Source organism: Procambarus clarkii, unplaced genomic scaffold (genome assembly GCF_040958095.1).
Source record: "Procambarus clarkii isolate CNS0578487 unplaced genomic scaffold, FALCON_Pclarkii_2.0 HiC_scaffold_124, whole genome shotgun sequence".
Lineage (NCBI taxonomy): Eukaryota > Metazoa > Arthropoda > Malacostraca > Decapoda > Cambaridae > Procambarus > Procambarus clarkii.
This window is the reverse complement of record NW_027189157.1, coordinates 995,185-1,013,646: the sequence shown is the minus strand read 5'-3', so window position 1 is coordinate 1,013,646 and position 18,462 is coordinate 995,185. Positions and strand designations below refer to the sequence as shown.

The following is an 18,462-nucleotide window of genomic DNA, read 5'->3' as shown; positions in this document are numbered from 1 at the left end:
CTCTTTTCCTAATGACAGATTGTGGGTTGTAAGGGGCAGGCAGGATGAATTAGTTGATTGGTTGATTGAAGATCCACAGTCCACCTGCCGACAGGTATCTCACATCAGCTTGTATTTTATACAAGGATAAGATTTAATAAATTCAGTTATATGACTGAACACTGGCTCTGTTTAAATCAGAGATTTAAACATGTACATAGTCTAGCCTAGCACCATAACTATTAACACCCAATACATTCTTATACTATAAACAACAATTTAAATTGTAAAAGTGTAATAAATGATTTTAAATGTAGTCTACGTACTGTTACTAAGTACTAGAAATTACATTCAATTAAATGAACATATATGATAACTTAAAAATAACTAAGCAAGCAATTGTTAACTTTATTTATATATTCAAGTATATATACACATATATTCATATTCAATTTATATGAATAGGTACAGTCAGCTTGATTGAATCTTTTCCCACACAATGGACACTCATGATGTTTTGTTTACCGTGACAATCTTTTCTTACACCATGGACACTCATGAATTTTGGTGCTTAAAGATTCAACTGCTGCACTACAATATTAACAAAACTTACTGAAATATGAGGCATTGCCTCGCTTTATAACCGACAGACAGACTTATTTAATATATTAAAGTCATACAAGCATACAATTGGCCAATTAATATACTAAAATAACCTTCAATATACTTCTCTGAATGCTGTATGCCTGTCTGACAGTGTGCCAGACTTGATAACTCTCTTGTCACGAGTTTAGGCATGATATTTTATATCAAAGCTTTGCTGTAGATTGTTCTTGCAGCATTGGTACGTGATTTTTCTTTAATTGCAGTTGCAGAAGGATGATAGTTGATGGTGAAGGTGGAGATAAGAGTCACCGTGAGCTCCACTCTACACTTATATAAATGTTCTAGGAATTTTCCTAGTAGATTTATTGTCCAGGTACTCCCCCAGTTCTAGAGAGTGTTCACTGGTGATAAAGGTAATTTGATAAGGTGTCCTGAGCTAAGTAATGTTCGCTAAGGATCCGTCACTCTTTTTCACTTTTCTTAGCTTTGCTAATTGAGATTTAAATTGGCTATAAGCCATGTGATAGTTGGTAGGTAAGGTTTTATGGTTGATTTTCCATGGTAGCCTTACCCAGTACTGTCCATCATGGTACTGTACAGTTTCTAAGTACTGATTGTATGCACAGACATCATCAGGACTTGGTTGTTCAGGAATTATTCCTATTGCATCAAGTTTCCAAAACTGATGTACAGATTCCAATCCATCATCAATCATGTGGGGGATATTAAGTGGTGACTGTTCTTTGCCAAGTCAAGCCACGATTACAGTTTCTGTGTGATGTGATTTTTCAGGATTTGAAGGTTCAAGATCCAGTAGAGGTCCTGTCATCAATATGCCTCCTGCTGATTTGAGTAAATTCATACCCATAGATTCCTCTGATTCCAGAATGAATCGATGATAATAGTCAGCTCCATTCAGGATTCCGATATCTCCTATGTAGTCAGAATCAAGCAGAGAATCTGCTAATTGAATTCCTTTTCCTTTTAGGAATTTAATTGTGGCTGCCTGACCAGTCACTGCCACTTCAGTAGGAATTTTATCAACTACTATGGCTTCGACTGTCCTTTGGGATGTACCTAGAAAGAAATTGAGCTGTACTACTGGAAAGGTTCTACGACCTGAATTGGTAAAAATCCCTGATATGGATGTAGATACTTGCTTTGAAGATTTAAGTTGTAAATTTTCTGCCATTTTTTTACTGATAAAGGTTTTCTGTGACCCTTGATCAAAAAAGCCTCTAGTTTGAATACAAATTCTTTGATTACATAGTTCTAGCTGTGCAGTAGGCAATATGGCTGTTGTAACAATCTGTGTATCTAAGGCATTGATATTACTCATTACTGTACAGAATTGTATGGCTGTTGTGGTATTATCATCTTTTGGCTTTGCCTGAGATGCAGGTTGATTATTGGATTTCTGTGATCTGGATTGAGTGTTGATATCACTACAGAGTGCTGTGTGATGTACACTTTTATGACAATATTGGCAGTTCTGCAAGTGAGTGTTACATTCACTTGTATCGTGCTTTCGTAGACAACGGATGCACCTGTTCAGAGATTTCAGTCGATTGATTCGACTGGCATGGTCTTCATAAACTTTGCATTGATAAATGGTATGTGCTTCTTGACGGAATAAACATTTTGGGGCACTTGCAGCTCCTTTTGTCTTATCTGTCTTAAGAGCTTGATTTCCTACAGTTCTGTTAACTGTGGGGGATATAGCATAAGAGCCAACATTACTATGTTTCCACTTTGCAGAAGAGGAGTTTTGTTGCCTTCATTTTTGACTGCCAGTTTGGACATTTTTGTTTTTGTCCATGGATTTACTTATAGTGATTTTTTCTTGTGACCTAAGTTTTCCTCGGCTTCGTAATCTTTGTACGTAAGCTCGAAGTCCATCAAAAATTTGGCTCTGTGATAAGATGTTGTTACAAGTATGTAAAACTTGTAGGTAAGTAATTACATGCAAGTAGGTCATACAAGCATGTAACACTTATACTCCTCCAAGGATTTCCTTAAAGGATGACTTGTATCTGTAATAATGTGTATTTACATTATTCATGATGTGATGAACCATTTTGCTTTTTATTTTTCTCTCGGCTTTACCTTTTCTATTAAGTAAGTCTCTTTGAGATGCTTGATTGCCTTCAGATTTTCTGAGGCTGCTTTCACTCCAGTGAAAGCATGAGATTAGGTGATCAAGACTATATTCTTGGATTAAGATAGTTATCTTAGATAGATGATAATACTTGGATTGACATTGGCAATGGGCTGTTAGCCTTTCAGATTGTAGTTTATTGATGAGGGGCTATTTAGCCATTCAGATTGTGATTTGAAATAAAGATTGGTCTTAATCCCTAATGGTAGACTATTGTAGCCAAATGATGACATTTGTCATTCACCTGATTTAAATGGTCTGTAGGTAGTAGATTCAAGTGATTTTTTAGACACTTTGTGTCTTTTTCTTTCCTGTTTCTGTAGCAGGTGAAAAATTACAAGTCATCTGGATTTTTCCGAGTTTCAGAGATTCCGAGATTTTTTTTTCTTTTTTGATAAAGATGTATATGTTAATGTATTTTAATAAATGAGCTTTCCTGTCTACTTAGGTAACGATTCCAAAGATCATCCTTCATTTCCTCCCTGGAATCTGGATGTCGCAGGTGTTCAATTATTAAAAGTACTGTAATAATTTGGTTTGTGGTCCGAATGCACCAACTTAGTAAATCATGTAATAATTTTTTAAAAATAGTAAATGGCACTGTTTTTGCAAAGTTATTACAAGATCTGTTACCCTAATAGTTGTTTGACAAAATATAGTAGAATGCCTACTTGTTTTACCTGTAATAGGGTTTGATACAGTTGATTATGGTTAGATTGTAATGAAATGCTCTTACAGTGATAAAAACTCTTTTTTTTTTAAAGAATATTATGTAATGAGCAGCTCTGAAAATCAGTTGATTAGAGATAATGCTAGTTAATACACTTAAATATGTATATATGTTACCACAAGTAAGGTAGATAATGGTATATATGATTAAGATGCAGTTGAGTCTGTGACAATGATAAAATCAGGTACTCTGATTTTTAAACACAGAACAATTACTAGTATGCTATGAATGTTTACTAGTTAATGGATATAATGGCTCAACACTTTAGTCCGGGCATGATGCAGCGTTGCGTCATCCGTTTACTGTCGGTAATCTCGGGGATGACACAATGCTGCGTCGTCCACTAAAATAATTGCTAAAAATCAGCTTTTTATCCAATTTTTGGGGGGACTGTTTGGTAACTGTCAACAAGCCGAATGCAATCTGTGACTATAATACAAACATGAAAGGTGTTGATCACTTTGACCATATGACCATATATTATCACTTCATAAGAAAAACTCACAAATGGACAAAGAAAATGACCATTTATTTTGTGCAAATGGCTATCTACAATGCTTATATGATGTACAACTACTACACAAAAAATACTAAACTATAATACTAAATATACTAAAATACTAAATACTAAACATTTGTGGGCAGGAATTGGGTGTGTAGCTGGAAGGTGTCTGGGCGCTATCTCGCGGTTAACGCGTGGCCTGTCTTCAACTCGTTGGCGCGTGACCAGGTTTTTTATTTTATATGTTAATATTACTCTAGAGAATTCTATTGCAAACCCATTGATACCAAGATGAAAGACTTAAGACGAAAACTGAGGTGACCATAGTGAAAAGAGTGAATACATTTTATCGCTTTTGTGCGCTCCTGGGTAACTCGTTCACACTTTCTCTGTTTGCTGCGGGTAACTAGCCAGGCTTTTGGAGTTTATATGCATTTAGTGCTGTAGAGAATTCTATTGCGAACACAATGATATCAAATTTAATCTCGTAGGACGAGAATTTAGGTGACAAAATTGAAGAGAGTATACACTTCAGAATTAATGCACGCTCCCGTGAAACGCAGGGACCCAAATCGCACAGTTGAAGGGTGGCGCACAGGGTACGCCAAAGTGTTAAGCCACTGCAAACAATTTGTTTACTTAGATATATAGCTATGATAAATATTGGCTGCTAGGTTAGGCAAGAATATGTAAAAATTATTCCAATGCAAAATCAAGTTTCTTATTTATTTGCTATTGAAATATAATCTAGTTTCTAGACTATCTTGGTTTAAAGGATCATAAATATCTAGGTTCGAACGACCATAAATGTGGGGAAAAACATGTAGGGATTGATATGAGAGGAGATTACCAGGGACTTGTACTGAACTAAATTAAAAATTACTGTCTGCAAATTAATTCAACTAAAATCTCTAGCTAGGGTCGTAAATCCTAGCTCCTCTTTTCCTAATGACAGATTGTGGGCTGTAAGGGGCAGGCAGGATGAATTAGTTGATAGGTTGATTGAAGATCCACAGTCCACCTGCCGACAGGTATCTCACATCAGCTTGTATTTTATACAAGGATAAGATTTAATAAATTCAGTTATATGACTGAACACTGGCTCTGTTTAAATCAGAGATTTAAACATGTACATAGTCTAGCCTAGCACTATAACTATTAACACCCAATACATTCTTATACTATAAACAACAATTTAAATTGTAAAAGTATAATAAATGACTTGAAATGTAGTCTAAGTACTGTTACTAAGTACTAGAAATTATATTCAATTAAATGAACTTATATGATAACTTAAAAATAACTATGCAAGCAATTGTTAACTTTATTTATATATTCAAGTATATATACACATATATTCATATTCCATTTATATGAATAGGTACAGTCAGCTTGATTGAATCTTTTCCCACACAATGGACACTCATGATGTTTTGTTTACCGTGACAATCTTTTCTTACACCATGGACATTCATGAGGTTTGTTGCTTAACCCTTACACTGCTCAGGGGTCCTTGGGACATTTACACCCCTGTGCGCAAGAAAAAAAAAAAATCAAAAATTTTTTTTCGTCTTCTAAACATGTTAATTTGTGTCCCCTGAGCACGGAAAAAATAAAAAAAAAATCGTAGGTGACATATTTTGGGCGCAATTGACCGAGGAAGTCTGGCAAAAAGGGGGCGTTGACAGAGCGGTCGTCAGACCCGGTCAGCGTCACCCGCGTTGACAGATGGGAGTTGCCACAAAGATATTATTACCTAATTGTTTCAATGTCTCCGATTGATTTTTTCTTAGTTTTTTTGCAGTAATATTATTCAATAGTGTGTATTGTAATATATTTATATAATAAAAGTGGTTAATAATCGCTATACTCAAAAGTATGATGTGCATATTAGTGATTCAATTATTATGTTTATAAAACTATAAACAAATAGTTTTGCTGCTATTACACTCTATACACAGGTTATATATAAGTATTGGCATGTTTTGGTCACCATAACGAACCACTAAGTTGGTATTGAGAGTCGAAAAGCAACGAGGAGTTACCGCCACACACCAGCCAGCCACTCACTGCCACTCCCTCAACACACGCACTAAACTTTCTCCCCCAACAATACCAGTTGTGGTGTTATTACACTATATACAGACGTTATATATAAGTATGTATATATTTTGTTCACCACAACTGTACAGCTAAGCTGATATAGTTAGTTCAGGCACTAAGAGTCGTCGCTATACACAGATGGCGGCTGGCGGCTCCCTCACTCTTTCAAGGTCACACGCACTTTCTTTCTCCCCCAACAATACCTTTTGCAGTGTTATTACCCAATATACACATATTATATATAAATATCTACATGTTTTATGCACCGTAACTGTACACCTAAGCTTGTAGTGCGCCCAAAGAGCATAGTGGCCACCCTCTAAACAGCTAGACAAATCGTGCAGACGACGTCACCTCCGTCACCCATATGGCTCCTCCCAGCATAATCCTTTTGCTGTTATTACACTAATACACACATTATATATAAGTATCTACATTTGTGTTCACCATAGAGAACCACTGACCTGGTATGGGGAATGCAAGCAATAACAGGTGGCCACACAGTCAGTAAACGATGCTGTCTCCCTCTGTCTCTCAGCATCACTCCTCCCACAGCGCTAATTATTACACCAATCCTGCTATTATCACAACCCTGGTTATTTATATCACAGTCATTGGTCATCTGTAATATTGTCATCGCTAAATAATAACAATTATATATTTATTTTGACATTTTTCGGCGATGCTGTGGTCACAAGCTGAACATCAATGCTGTTCGCTCATGCTGTGTGCGCCGGCCTTGGTTGCTCCAACAGTACTGTGCCTCTCACACCTGAAAATATTGCCCAAGATTTTTTTTTTAAATGGCATCTGTTTACAAGAGCCCTGAGGAAGCTACTGTGAGCCCCGTGTAGCCGCGGGCCATTTGAATCAGGCCTGGCACCCTATGGCGTATATATACGCCATGCGCACCGTGGGACATGTTACTCAGGGCGTATATATACGCCATGCGCAGTTTAAGGGTTAAAGATTCAACTGCTGCACCACAATATTAATAAACTTACTGAAATATGAGGCATTACCTCGCTTTATAACCGACAGACACACTTATTTTTTTTTTTTTTTTTTTGAGATATATACAAGAGTTGTTACATTCTTGTACAGCCACTAGTACGCGTAGCGTTTCGGGCAGGTCCCTGGAATACGATCCCCTGCCGCGAAGAATCGTTTTTTCATCCAAGTACACATTTTACTGTTGAGTTAAACAGAGGCTACAGTTAAGGATTTGCGCCCAGTAAGTCCTCCCCGGCCAGGATACGAACCCATGACATAGCGCTCGCGGAACGCCAGGCGAGTGTCTTACCATTACACCACGGAGACTGTGTAAGACTGTGCTGTAAGACTCACTAATACTGTGAGACTGTATATTTAATATATTAAAGTCATACAAGCATACAATTGGCCAATTAATATACTAAAATAACCTTCAATATACTTCTCTGAATGCCAGATGCCTGTCTGACAGTGTGCCAGACTTGATAACTCTCTTGTCGCGAGTTTAGGCATGATATTTTATATCAAAGCTTTGCTGTAGATTGTTCTTGTAGCATTGCTATGTGATTTTTCTTTAATTGCAGTTGCAGAAGGATGATAGTTGATGGTGAAGGTGGAGACAAGAGTCACTGTGTGCTCCACTCTACAATTATATAAATGTTCTAGGAATTTTCCTAGTAGATTTATTGTCCAAGTACTCCCCCAGTTCTAGAGAGTGTTCACTGGTGATAAAGATAATTAGATAAGGTGTCCTGAGCTAAGTAATGTTCGCTAAGGATCCGTCACTCTTGTTCACTCTGTTGTAAACAAACGCTTAGTGGGGGGGGGGGGTGTCGTGGGCGCTTCTCTCCCAGCCATCACGCCTCCATGCTCCCAGAGCATGACAGCCTTCTATGAATATTGATTGATTATTTTTACTGTCTAGACTTATGATTGAGATAAGATGTGATTATAATATAATTAGATATAGGATTTAAAGATTATAAGTAGTACTTGATAGTACCACTGATTCTTATTAAGGATTCAATTTATAATCCCTACCGGAAATCGAATCATGTTCCAAAAGTTTTTTAATTAAGAAATCCTTCTAGAAGCTGGATCCTTGAGAGATCATGTACAAAGTCACGTAGGCACTTATAGGGCCCTATGGTGTACATGATCCTAGGGACATTGTCATCTAGGATCAAGATGTATAATGAATCTATAATGATTCGGATATGATTTAGATATGATTTAGATATGATATAGATATGATATAGATATAATAAATTTCTTAGATGATAATATTGATAGGTGGGTAAAAATTTCCCACATATATTACTGTTATTATTATTTTTAGCATATTGTATATTGCTATTGTTTGGAAATCATTGGTGTTGAAATGTAGAGATCTTTAAATTGATGTATCGATTTCATATATTGCCAATGAAACTTCTATTCAGTTGAATGTATATTTTACCAGTGGGACTTGCATACAGTTCAACGTATATTGTACCATTTAAAAAGAGAAATATCAGGAGAAAACACCAGGAATCACGACTATATTGCACTTGGAAGGGGGTTAGGATATGGATTTGGGTTGGAACAGGGGAAAAGGGATGCGGGCGAAAGCGACGTTCTATGTAGGAGGACATGTTGCTAGATGGAAGGACGATACCAGCGAGGACCAGTCCCTTCCCTGACACTCTTAATCGATGATCACTATGCGACACAGGTGGCACAATCACCCAAGCAGAATACATACTATTAGTATGTGTGAGACGAATGTGTTGTGTGAGAGCTCGCCTCTATGTATCCAGGTTATGTTGCTCCTGTGCCTGTACCACCTGGATATACAACGATACCTACCCTTATGTAATGTATAGGACACAATATACAACGTATACAGCACAATGTATAACGAATAGAGTACAGTATTCAATGCACAGAAATATTATGCACTGTATAATATTTAATTTAATATAATAGTATAATATAACTGGACGAAACACTTCCAAAACAACACAAAAGCAAACGACGCAAACGCAGTGGCCTCCTTACCAGAGCCTCAGATATTAACACCAAGTAAGGCATCCAGCACTTCCAATAACACGATAACATCATTTATATTTGCCAACATCCAGGGTATAAAAACACGCTAATCCAACAAAGTTCACTTTATTGATGGTCTCCTTCATGAGGCAAATGCAGTGTTTACAGACCTAACAGAAACCCACACAAAGGACTACCATGATGGTGAAATATGGATCTCAGAGTACAATCTTTTCAGATGTGATAGGAAACACCGGCTTCAGGGTGGGGTCAGCCTCTTCATCAAAGACACACTCATCTGTACTGAGCTGCTAAACACCTCAAATGATATGGTGGAAGTGCTAACAATCAAAATAGAGATTCTAAATGTAGTTATTGTCCTTGTATATAAGTCACCGGAGGCAAACCCTCAGCAGTTTAAAGACCAACTAATGAAAATAGAACACTGTTTGGAAAACCTCACAAATCCAGCTCCGAACATCATCCTGCTTGGGGAATTCAACCTATGGCACATGAAATGGAAGCACCTGGCTAATACAGTAATATCAGAAAGAATACCAGGAGTAAGCCTAAATGAACAGTCACATGCAAATGACTTGCTACGGATGTGCGACAGGTTTGCCTTAAACCAGCAAATAGTAGAACCAACTAGGAAGGAGAACACGCTGGCCTCATTTTCACTAATAATGATGAATTGATCAAGAACATAATGATTACAAATACCTGTTACTCAGATCACAACTTAATTAAAGTTATGACAACCATGGGGAATGGACCTTCAAAACCAGTCCAGATTCCCGGTGGAGGAGATTTCAGCAAATTCTACTTCAATAATAAACAGATAAACTGGGAGCAAATAAACCAGGACTTCACAGAAATAAACTGGGAAGAACAGCTGGAAATTACTAACCTGAACCAGTGCCTGGAAAATATAAGCTCAGGAGCACTAGAAATATGTTCCAACCGCATACCCCTAAGAAAAAGAGAAAGAGATGCAGATTGGAACGGGAACGTCGTTCCCTATATAGGCGAAGAGAACGAATCGCGGAACAACTTGAGAGTCGCACCCTATCTGAAGAACGGCGAAGAAGGTTAGGTAGAGAAAAAGAAACAATTGAACTCAAGCTACAAGAATCATACAAAACCCAGGAGAGGCAAAGAGAGCAAAAGGCCTTCAGTGAAATAGAGAGAAATCCAAAATATTTTTTCTCCTATGCAAAATCAAGATCAAAAACCACATCTAGTATCGGGCTCCTGCGAAAGGGAGATGGAACTTTCACCGATGACAACTAAGAAATGAGCGAGCTACTGAGGAAGCAGTACGACTCTCTTTTCAGTGAGCCATTAAACGCACTAAAGATTGATAACCCATATGAATTTTTCATGGATATGATACCAACATCAAACCATGTATCTGACGTCACCTATCCCCACTAGATTTTGAAGAAGCCATAAACAGTATGCCTATGCACTCTGCACCAGGCCCGGATTCTTGGAACTCCATATTCATCAAGAACTGTAAAAAAACACTATCGCAGGCCCTCCACATTCTGTGGAGACAAAGCCTAGATACTGGCGTTATTCCTGATATACTAAAAACAGCAGAGATAGCACCACTTCATAAAGGAGGAAATAAGGCAGAGGCAAAAAATTACAGACCGATAGCACTAACATCGCACATTATAAAAAATTTTGAGAGAGTGCTAAAAAGTAAGATGACAAAATACATGGAATCACAGCATCTCCATAACCCTGGACAACATGGTTTCAGAACAGGGCGCTCTTGCCTGTCGCAGTTGCTGGACCACTATGATATGGCATTAGATGCTATGGAAGACAAACAAAACGCTGATGTAATTTACACAGATTTCGCGAAAGCTTTTGATAAATGTGATCATGTCGTTATTGCACATAAAATGCATCCAAAAGGAATTACCGGAAAAATAGGCGGATGGATCTACAATTTCATGACCAACAGAACCCAATGTGTAATAGTGAGCAAAATAAAATCCAGCCCATCAACCGTGAAGAGCTCAGTCCCCCAGGGTACTGTGCTTGCTCCAGTACTTTTTCTCATCCTCATATCAGACATAGACAAGAACACAACCTATAGCACTGTATCATCCTTTGCAGATGACACTAGGATCTTCATGAGAGTAGGCAACATAGAGGACACGGCAAACTTCCAGTCAGATGTAGATCAGGTCTTTCTATGGGCTACAGAAAATAATATGGTGTTTAACGAAGATAAGTCCAGCTCATGCGCTATGGAAAAAATGAAAATATAAAAACGGAAACCACGTATAAAACTCAGGCAAATCATAACATAGAACGAAAAGGCAATGTAAAGGATCTGGGTGTACTCATGTCGGAAGACCTTACCTTTAAAGAACACAATAAAGTAGCCGTCACAACTGCAAGAAAAATGAGAGGTTGGATAACAAGAACTTTTCACACTAGAGATGCTATACCGATGATGACACTTTTCAAAACGCTAGTGCTCTCTAGAGTGGAGTACTGCTGCACAATGACAGCCCCTTTCAAAGCTGGAGAAATTGCTGACCTGGAGAGCATGCAGAGATTCTTTACTGCTAGAATCCACTCAGTAAAACACCTAAACTATTGGGACCGACTAAAAGAGCCTAAATCTGTACTCCCTTGAGCGCAGGCGGGAGAGATACATAATAATTTACACGTTGAAAATATTAGAGGGGCTGGTCCCAAACCTGCACACAGAAATAACATCACATGAGACCAGAAGACATGGCAGGATGTGCAGAATACCCCCGTTGAAAAGCGGAGGTGCAACAGGTACTCTGAGAGAGAACTCTATCAACACCAGAGGCCCGAGACTGTTCAACACGCTTCCACTACACATAAGGGGCATAACTGGCAATCCCCTCACAGTGTTCAAGAGAGAACTGGATAAGCACCTCCAAAGGATACCTGATTAACCAGGCTGTGACTCATACGTCAGGCTGCGAGCAGCCGCGTCCAACAGCCTGGTTGATCAGTCCAGCAACCAGGAGGCCTTGTTGACGACCGGGCCGCGGGGACGCTAAGCCCCGGAAGCACCTTAAGGTAACCTCAAGGTAAGGTATAGAGCACAATATTCAACGTATTGTGAACAAAATGCAATGAACATAACAAAATATACAACGAAAACAGGAGCTCAATAAATACATGGCCGGATAACTGATATCGGAATACAAACTACTTAAGCATCTCATCCTAACCGGTTCCTACATCCGGTGACCCCACAACACAACGAACACAGAGAGGAAACACTTCCACAGAAGTTTCAGAATACAACACAAATACAGGGAAATAGTAGACCAAGAACATTGCTGTAGTGTAGAAGCACGGTACTTCCTTCACTAAATGACTCCTCCCCTACAGCCTGGCCACGGTCAGGCCACTTTCACAATACAGTTCCGTCCGTAGGCTGGGATGTTCTACGTGCCTCGCTTCATCTGGAAGCGGCTGGAGAGAGGCTGTATGACCGGCCTGGTCGCCGAGCTCAACCTGCTCGCCCTGAGCCACGACCTCAGGAGAGAGAGGACCAAGTTTGTGATTGAGTACTTCGACCATTACTTCCACCACCACAACGTCTACGCATACCAGTTCTTCCTGTTCGAGCTACTCAACTTCGTCAACGTCGACAGACAGATGTACTTAACTGACAAGTAAGACGACAATCTGTTGCATTTCTGTCTTTTTCTATATATATAAAACATATATATTTTAAATTCGCTAATTTAAAATATATATGTTTTTTTTAATATACTTCTAAAGAAATATATGTATGTACTAAAAATGTATGTGACAAATATTGCGTCAGCCAGAAAAATGATCGGATGGATTATGAGAACTTTCCAATCCAGGGATCCATCACAGTGGTTGTACTCTTCAAGTCACTTGTGTTGTCCCGTCTTGAGTACTGCTCAGTACTCATTTTCCCTTTCAGAGTAAGAGAGATTGCTGAAATAGAGGGAGTACAGAGAACATATACGGCACGCATAGACACGATAAAGCACCTAAATTATTGGGATCGTCTCAAAGCTCTCCAAATGTTGTCACTAGAAAAAAGACGAGAGAGATACCAAATAATATACACGAGGAAGATACTGGAGGGCCAAGTACCAAATCTACACAGTAAAGTAACGTACTGGAGTGAACGATATGGAAGAAAATGCTGAATAGAACCAGAGAAGAGCAGGTGTGTCATAGGCACAATCAGAGAACACTGTATAAATATCAGAGGTCCACAGTTCTTCAACATCCTCCCAGCGAGCATAAGAAATATTTCCGGAACAACCGTGGACATCTTCAAGAGGAAACTAGATTTATTCCTTCAAGGAGTGCCGGACCAACCGGGCTGTGGTGGGTATGTGGGCCTGCGGGCCGCTCCAAGCAACAGCCTGGTGGACCAAACTCTCACAAGTCAACCCTGCCCGAAGAGTAGAAGAACTCCCAGAACTCCATCAAGCAGGTAAAGAGGAGTACCCAGGGGCTGCTTGGGTAATGGAGCCCATATCTTCACTACACACTTTCTTAATCACTGTAATAATCATCAGTACACACTATCTTCATCACTGTAAGAATCATCAGTACTCACTACCTTCATCACTGTAATAATCATCAGTACTCACTACCTTCATCACTGTAATAATCATCAGTACTCACTACCTTCATCACTGTAATAATCATCAGAACTCACTACCTTCATCACTGTAATAATCATCAGTACTCACTACCTTCATCACTGTAATAATCATCAGTACTCACTACCTTCATCACTGTAATAATCATCAGTACTCACTACCTTCATCACTGTAATAATCATCAGTACTCACTACCTTCATCACTGTAATAATCATCAGTACTCACTACCTTCATCACTGTAATAATCATCAGTACTCACTGATCTTCATCACTGTAACCATAATAAAACCTAGAGTTATCTACTTTGTACCTAATGATCTTGGGACAAAATTCATATTTCTTGTATATATTAAGAAAGTTCCCATCATACTTAACTTTATTGCTTTATAGTAGTTCTTCTAAGATATCCAGCTCTGTTTGAAGTTCGTAAAGTTCGTAACGTTCGAAACGTAACGTTGGGTGTGTGGGAAACGCTTCCAACACCAAACCTTAACTAATATACCTGTGTACATAAGTGCCTCTCACTGCACAGGTGTGCCTCTGAGGCCAATTGCCTCCTCTAGTGTTAGGGATCACTGGGAAGAAATGGTCAACTCCCTTCCCCTTTCCCTTACGAGTATTTCACTGTTCTGCTCTGACTTATAATTCACATCGACTTGATCTCAAAACAACTTAGAATCTATTTGTATCGCAACAATGAGACCTGAGTTGAAGAACTTCCAGTCCTCAGCTCAATTGTTCACACTCTGAACTGCGCTTTCTTAAATAATGCTCTTAGGTCTTTCCATATTTAAATTTATTTGTTATATATAATTTTTATGTGTTTATTTCCATTTAAGTAAAAATTTTCTTAGTCTCTTTAATTGGTTGTTTAATTGCTGAATGTGTTCAAGCAACTTTAAGTAAAATTAACCATCCATTTTATTCAGGTTCTTGGGGTTTGGGTTCGCCAAGTATGGACCGAGGGTCTTAAGCTATACTCAAGACTTAATGAAAGGTTTGGACCCGATGGAGGAGATCTTCCCCAAGGTGGGCAAGTGCACCTTCCACAACTTCGGTCCTTCAGGGACCATCAAGCGACACGATGCTCTCTGCGTCCTCCCGCTCAACATCCTCAACCAGAAGATCTTCGTCTTTCTCTGGTTCTGGTGAGTGTCTTCTGTTTGTGAGCTTCTGATGGGTTGTTTGGGCTTGTTCTGGTGTGCATGGCTGAGGTTGTGTTAATGGTGCAGGAATTATAATTATGTGATATGTGTCGTAATTTTATTTGGTTTTAAAGTATTCTGACCAGTTATCTGTTTGTAAATGGTGGCTGGGAAGTGTTGCCTTAATGTTCTCTGTGCTTCATGGAGACGCTTACAGACAAGTGCTGTAATGTTGAGGATCTGGTGAGCTGTACACCTGTAAGGTATCGGAAATTGAGAAGGAACGGAAATGAATAATGAAGCAATGGGTTTGGATTTATGGTGAGGGAGGTAGAGAGGTGGAAGGGAGTATGCGAAGGAGTCTGGTAGTCGCGAGGAGTGTGGTCAGGTGAAAAGGAAAGTTTTAAAAGAAATTAGGGAGAGACAGAATACGGAGAGGAACAGAAAGGAAAAGTAGAAGGTAGAAAGGGCTGCCACCATCCATTCTAAACTCAGTACATGCAAGACAAGGAATTTAATGTTCTCAACCAGTTTAAGATAAAAACTAAACACTACCTAATAAATTCCCTGTAATCTACCTCACTCCTCTATTGTCAACCCATGTCTGTTATTTTTTTTTTTTTTTTTTTTTTTTTTTTTTTTTTTTTTAATCAACACTGTTTGTCAACCTATTGTATTTGTGCTGCTTTTTCAGTCATGTTCCCCCTTTTTTTATCTTTATTTGTATTTGTTCTCAACACTTTTTATTCTTTATGCTCAATTAGTATTAAGTTCTAGATATTTATGTTTTTCTTGCCCGAAACGCATTGCGTAATAGTGGCTTTAGGCATTGTATGTAGTAGCTCTATCTATATATCAATCCATTAATGTAACATCACTTGTATGTATATACCTTACCTGAATAAACATCTGAATCTGAATCTTCATGTCAGGATAAATGTACAATGTGAGTCACCACATAAGACACTGAGAACACTATGGCTGTCTGCCCCTGAAAATCACACAACACCTTCAGTGGGAACCACACTAAATTTGCCACCTTACAGTTCAACTCACCAAGTGTCTGAGCCGAAGTTGGATAGAGAGAGGGTGGAGGGGGTTGACAGGCAGAGTCCCCCCGTCCGGCCGACAGCCTGGTCTCGGCTGCTGTTCAATCGTCCTGCCTCGCTGTCTGCTCTGTTTTTTAGTGATGCTCTATGCTCTCAAATGTACAGTTCCCTGAGTATTTATGGAGGAACCCTGGAGCTAGCTCGGCCTACTAGGTAAATAGCCTCAGGCCATCTACATACCACGCCTGGACAGCGACTTGTTTCATGAAAAGACACCACCAACCGTCTGCAATTATTAGCTTAGCAGAAGCAAGGTCAATTCACGCGACCTTACCCCTGGTCAACTTGTAGTCATGAACACCCTAGAGGTGTGACTTTTTAATTACTACAGGCCGGCAGTCAGGAGCCTCAAATCCTGTCTGACTGACTCATGTTGTATGTAACATAAAATATAATTCAACTAAACATCTTTATGGTGTTACACACTGATCCATTCGTGGATTATTTAATAGATGCTGATTATTTGACTGAGTCATATAAATACTAACTAATGCATCTAATTATCTGCTGAAAGCCTAAAGTTTACATATCAGGAGACTTGATTCAACTTGAAACATCAAGCAGTAAATACATTTAATTCTCAACAATGTTAAAGGTTATGGAATGTTCAACGAGAGCGATCAGACAGTATGACTAGGTATGCTTCATGGAGTCGAGAGGTCATGTATATTGTGCCACAGAGTCGTGACCCTGAACTTAAGCTTGGTGTGTGTGTTGCAGGTTTGTAACTGTGGCCGTCATCTCGACTCTGGGGCTCGTCTACCGCTTGGCCACCTTCACCCCCACCGTCCGCCACCTGCTCCTGCGAAGTTGCTCGCGCCTGGCCTCCTCAGAGAAGGTGATGGGTATATCACGAAGGTGTTACATAGGTGACTGGTTCCTCCTCTACATGATAGGGGCGTGAAGCGTCTCGCCTCTATACGGTGTTTCAGGCGTCGTCACACCTAACCACTGTTTAAATAACGTACCCAAAAGTTATCATTTACTTCTCTTAAATTAATGTTTACGATTCAAAGTGCTTCTCGAAATTAATTTAATTAAATATCAATCAATTAATAGAGAGTAAGCTTTCTTCTCAACACAAAAATATGGTCCTTCGAACCGGATATATTACAATTAATACCATAATCATAACTAATTACTGTGTGTAGTAATCTAGGCTAACCACATTTTATTAATCATGGCTACCAGCAGGGTACCACATAGGCTAGCCTAATACACACCAATTTATTTGCTGCTAATACCTCATGTATAAAGTAGCACTAGTGGGACACAGTCAATTGCCCACAACACTCAGACCTATACCTCACACTGAGGTAAGAATCTTCAGGTCACCAGGAGCAACAGCTAATAATTTCTATAATAACTCCACATTAACACCTACGTTAGAGTGGCCTCACCATCTAACTATTATTTATTTAGGTGGTAATGACATCCATCCTACTCGACACCCAGCTGAGGTAATTAATCACCTTAAAACAATAATTTCCTCATTTAAACTTGTTACCAGTTAAGTAGTGTTCACATTGGTGGAACCTCGCCAACTTAGCAATAATAATCTTTGGGGAGTGAGTCCAGAATATTACCAAAGAGCTGCCAAATATATAAACTTTAGGCTGAGGAAGAGAGTACGATTGGATGCCACTTACATTCAATTTACAGCCAGAACATACAGGCAAGACCTGGCAAGAGATTCTGTACACCTGTCAGGTGAGTCTAGGTCACATGTAGTTGACAAGTTGATCAACACAATCAACCACCATAAAAGGCTGTGGCTAGCAAGCCAAAATTAATTGTACATATTTGTATTTTCACCTGTGTGTGCAAGTGCACCTTTATATTAACTATAAAATCTAAAAAACCCAAAAACACAGCACAACTATATAATCACATTATTGCATCACAAATTAATCAATGCTAACCTTTATTAGGTAGGAATTTAGGCTGTGATTGTGCTGAGTTTTGCACAAATGCAGACTAAATAAATTAGTAGTTTAGGTAGAAATTCTTACAACTAGTCTTGGACTAGTCAGTAGTGCATACACTATTCATTCTTGTGCTGACCCTACCAAGGGTGGGATTCAAACTTTATGGTAACTCAGATTAGAGTATATCCATATCAATTATTTATGTGTATGAATTTTGAGTGCTGCTGAATGATCACTATTACATCTAATGGTGATAAAGAAGAGCTAGCCGGAAGAAAGTTAATGGTGACATTCAAGCACTGCTCAAAATCCTTAGCTACTTATTGTTAGGTAGGTACATTTAACCTCGAGTGAGGTAGAGTGTAATTTAGCTAGATTAATTTAGGCTATATTCAATATTACTTGTCAACTAATGAGCAAGTACCCAGGCTTCACTAGTAATACCTATTCAAGTCCTATGAAACTTGGATTTAAAGTCAACATGGCTACTCCTGAACAATTAAGGAGAACCTA

The 18,462-nt window shown here is 38.8% G+C and overlaps 1 protein-coding gene across 1 annotated transcript; it reads left to right on the top strand.

Moving 5' to 3' along the window:
* The first annotated feature begins 12,552 nt into the window (after window positions 1–12,552).
* On the top strand, window positions 12,553–16,925 carry LOC138360856 (innexin inx2-like). Its single transcript, XM_069320372.1, has 3 exons — window positions 12,553–12,788; window positions 14,697–14,915; window positions 16,742–16,925. The coding sequence occupies exons 1-3, from the start codon at window positions 12,553–12,555 to the stop codon at window positions 16,923–16,925; spliced, it is 639 nt and encodes a 212-aa protein (XP_069176473.1).
* The last annotated feature ends 1,537 nt before the right edge of the window (window positions 16,926–18,462 follow it).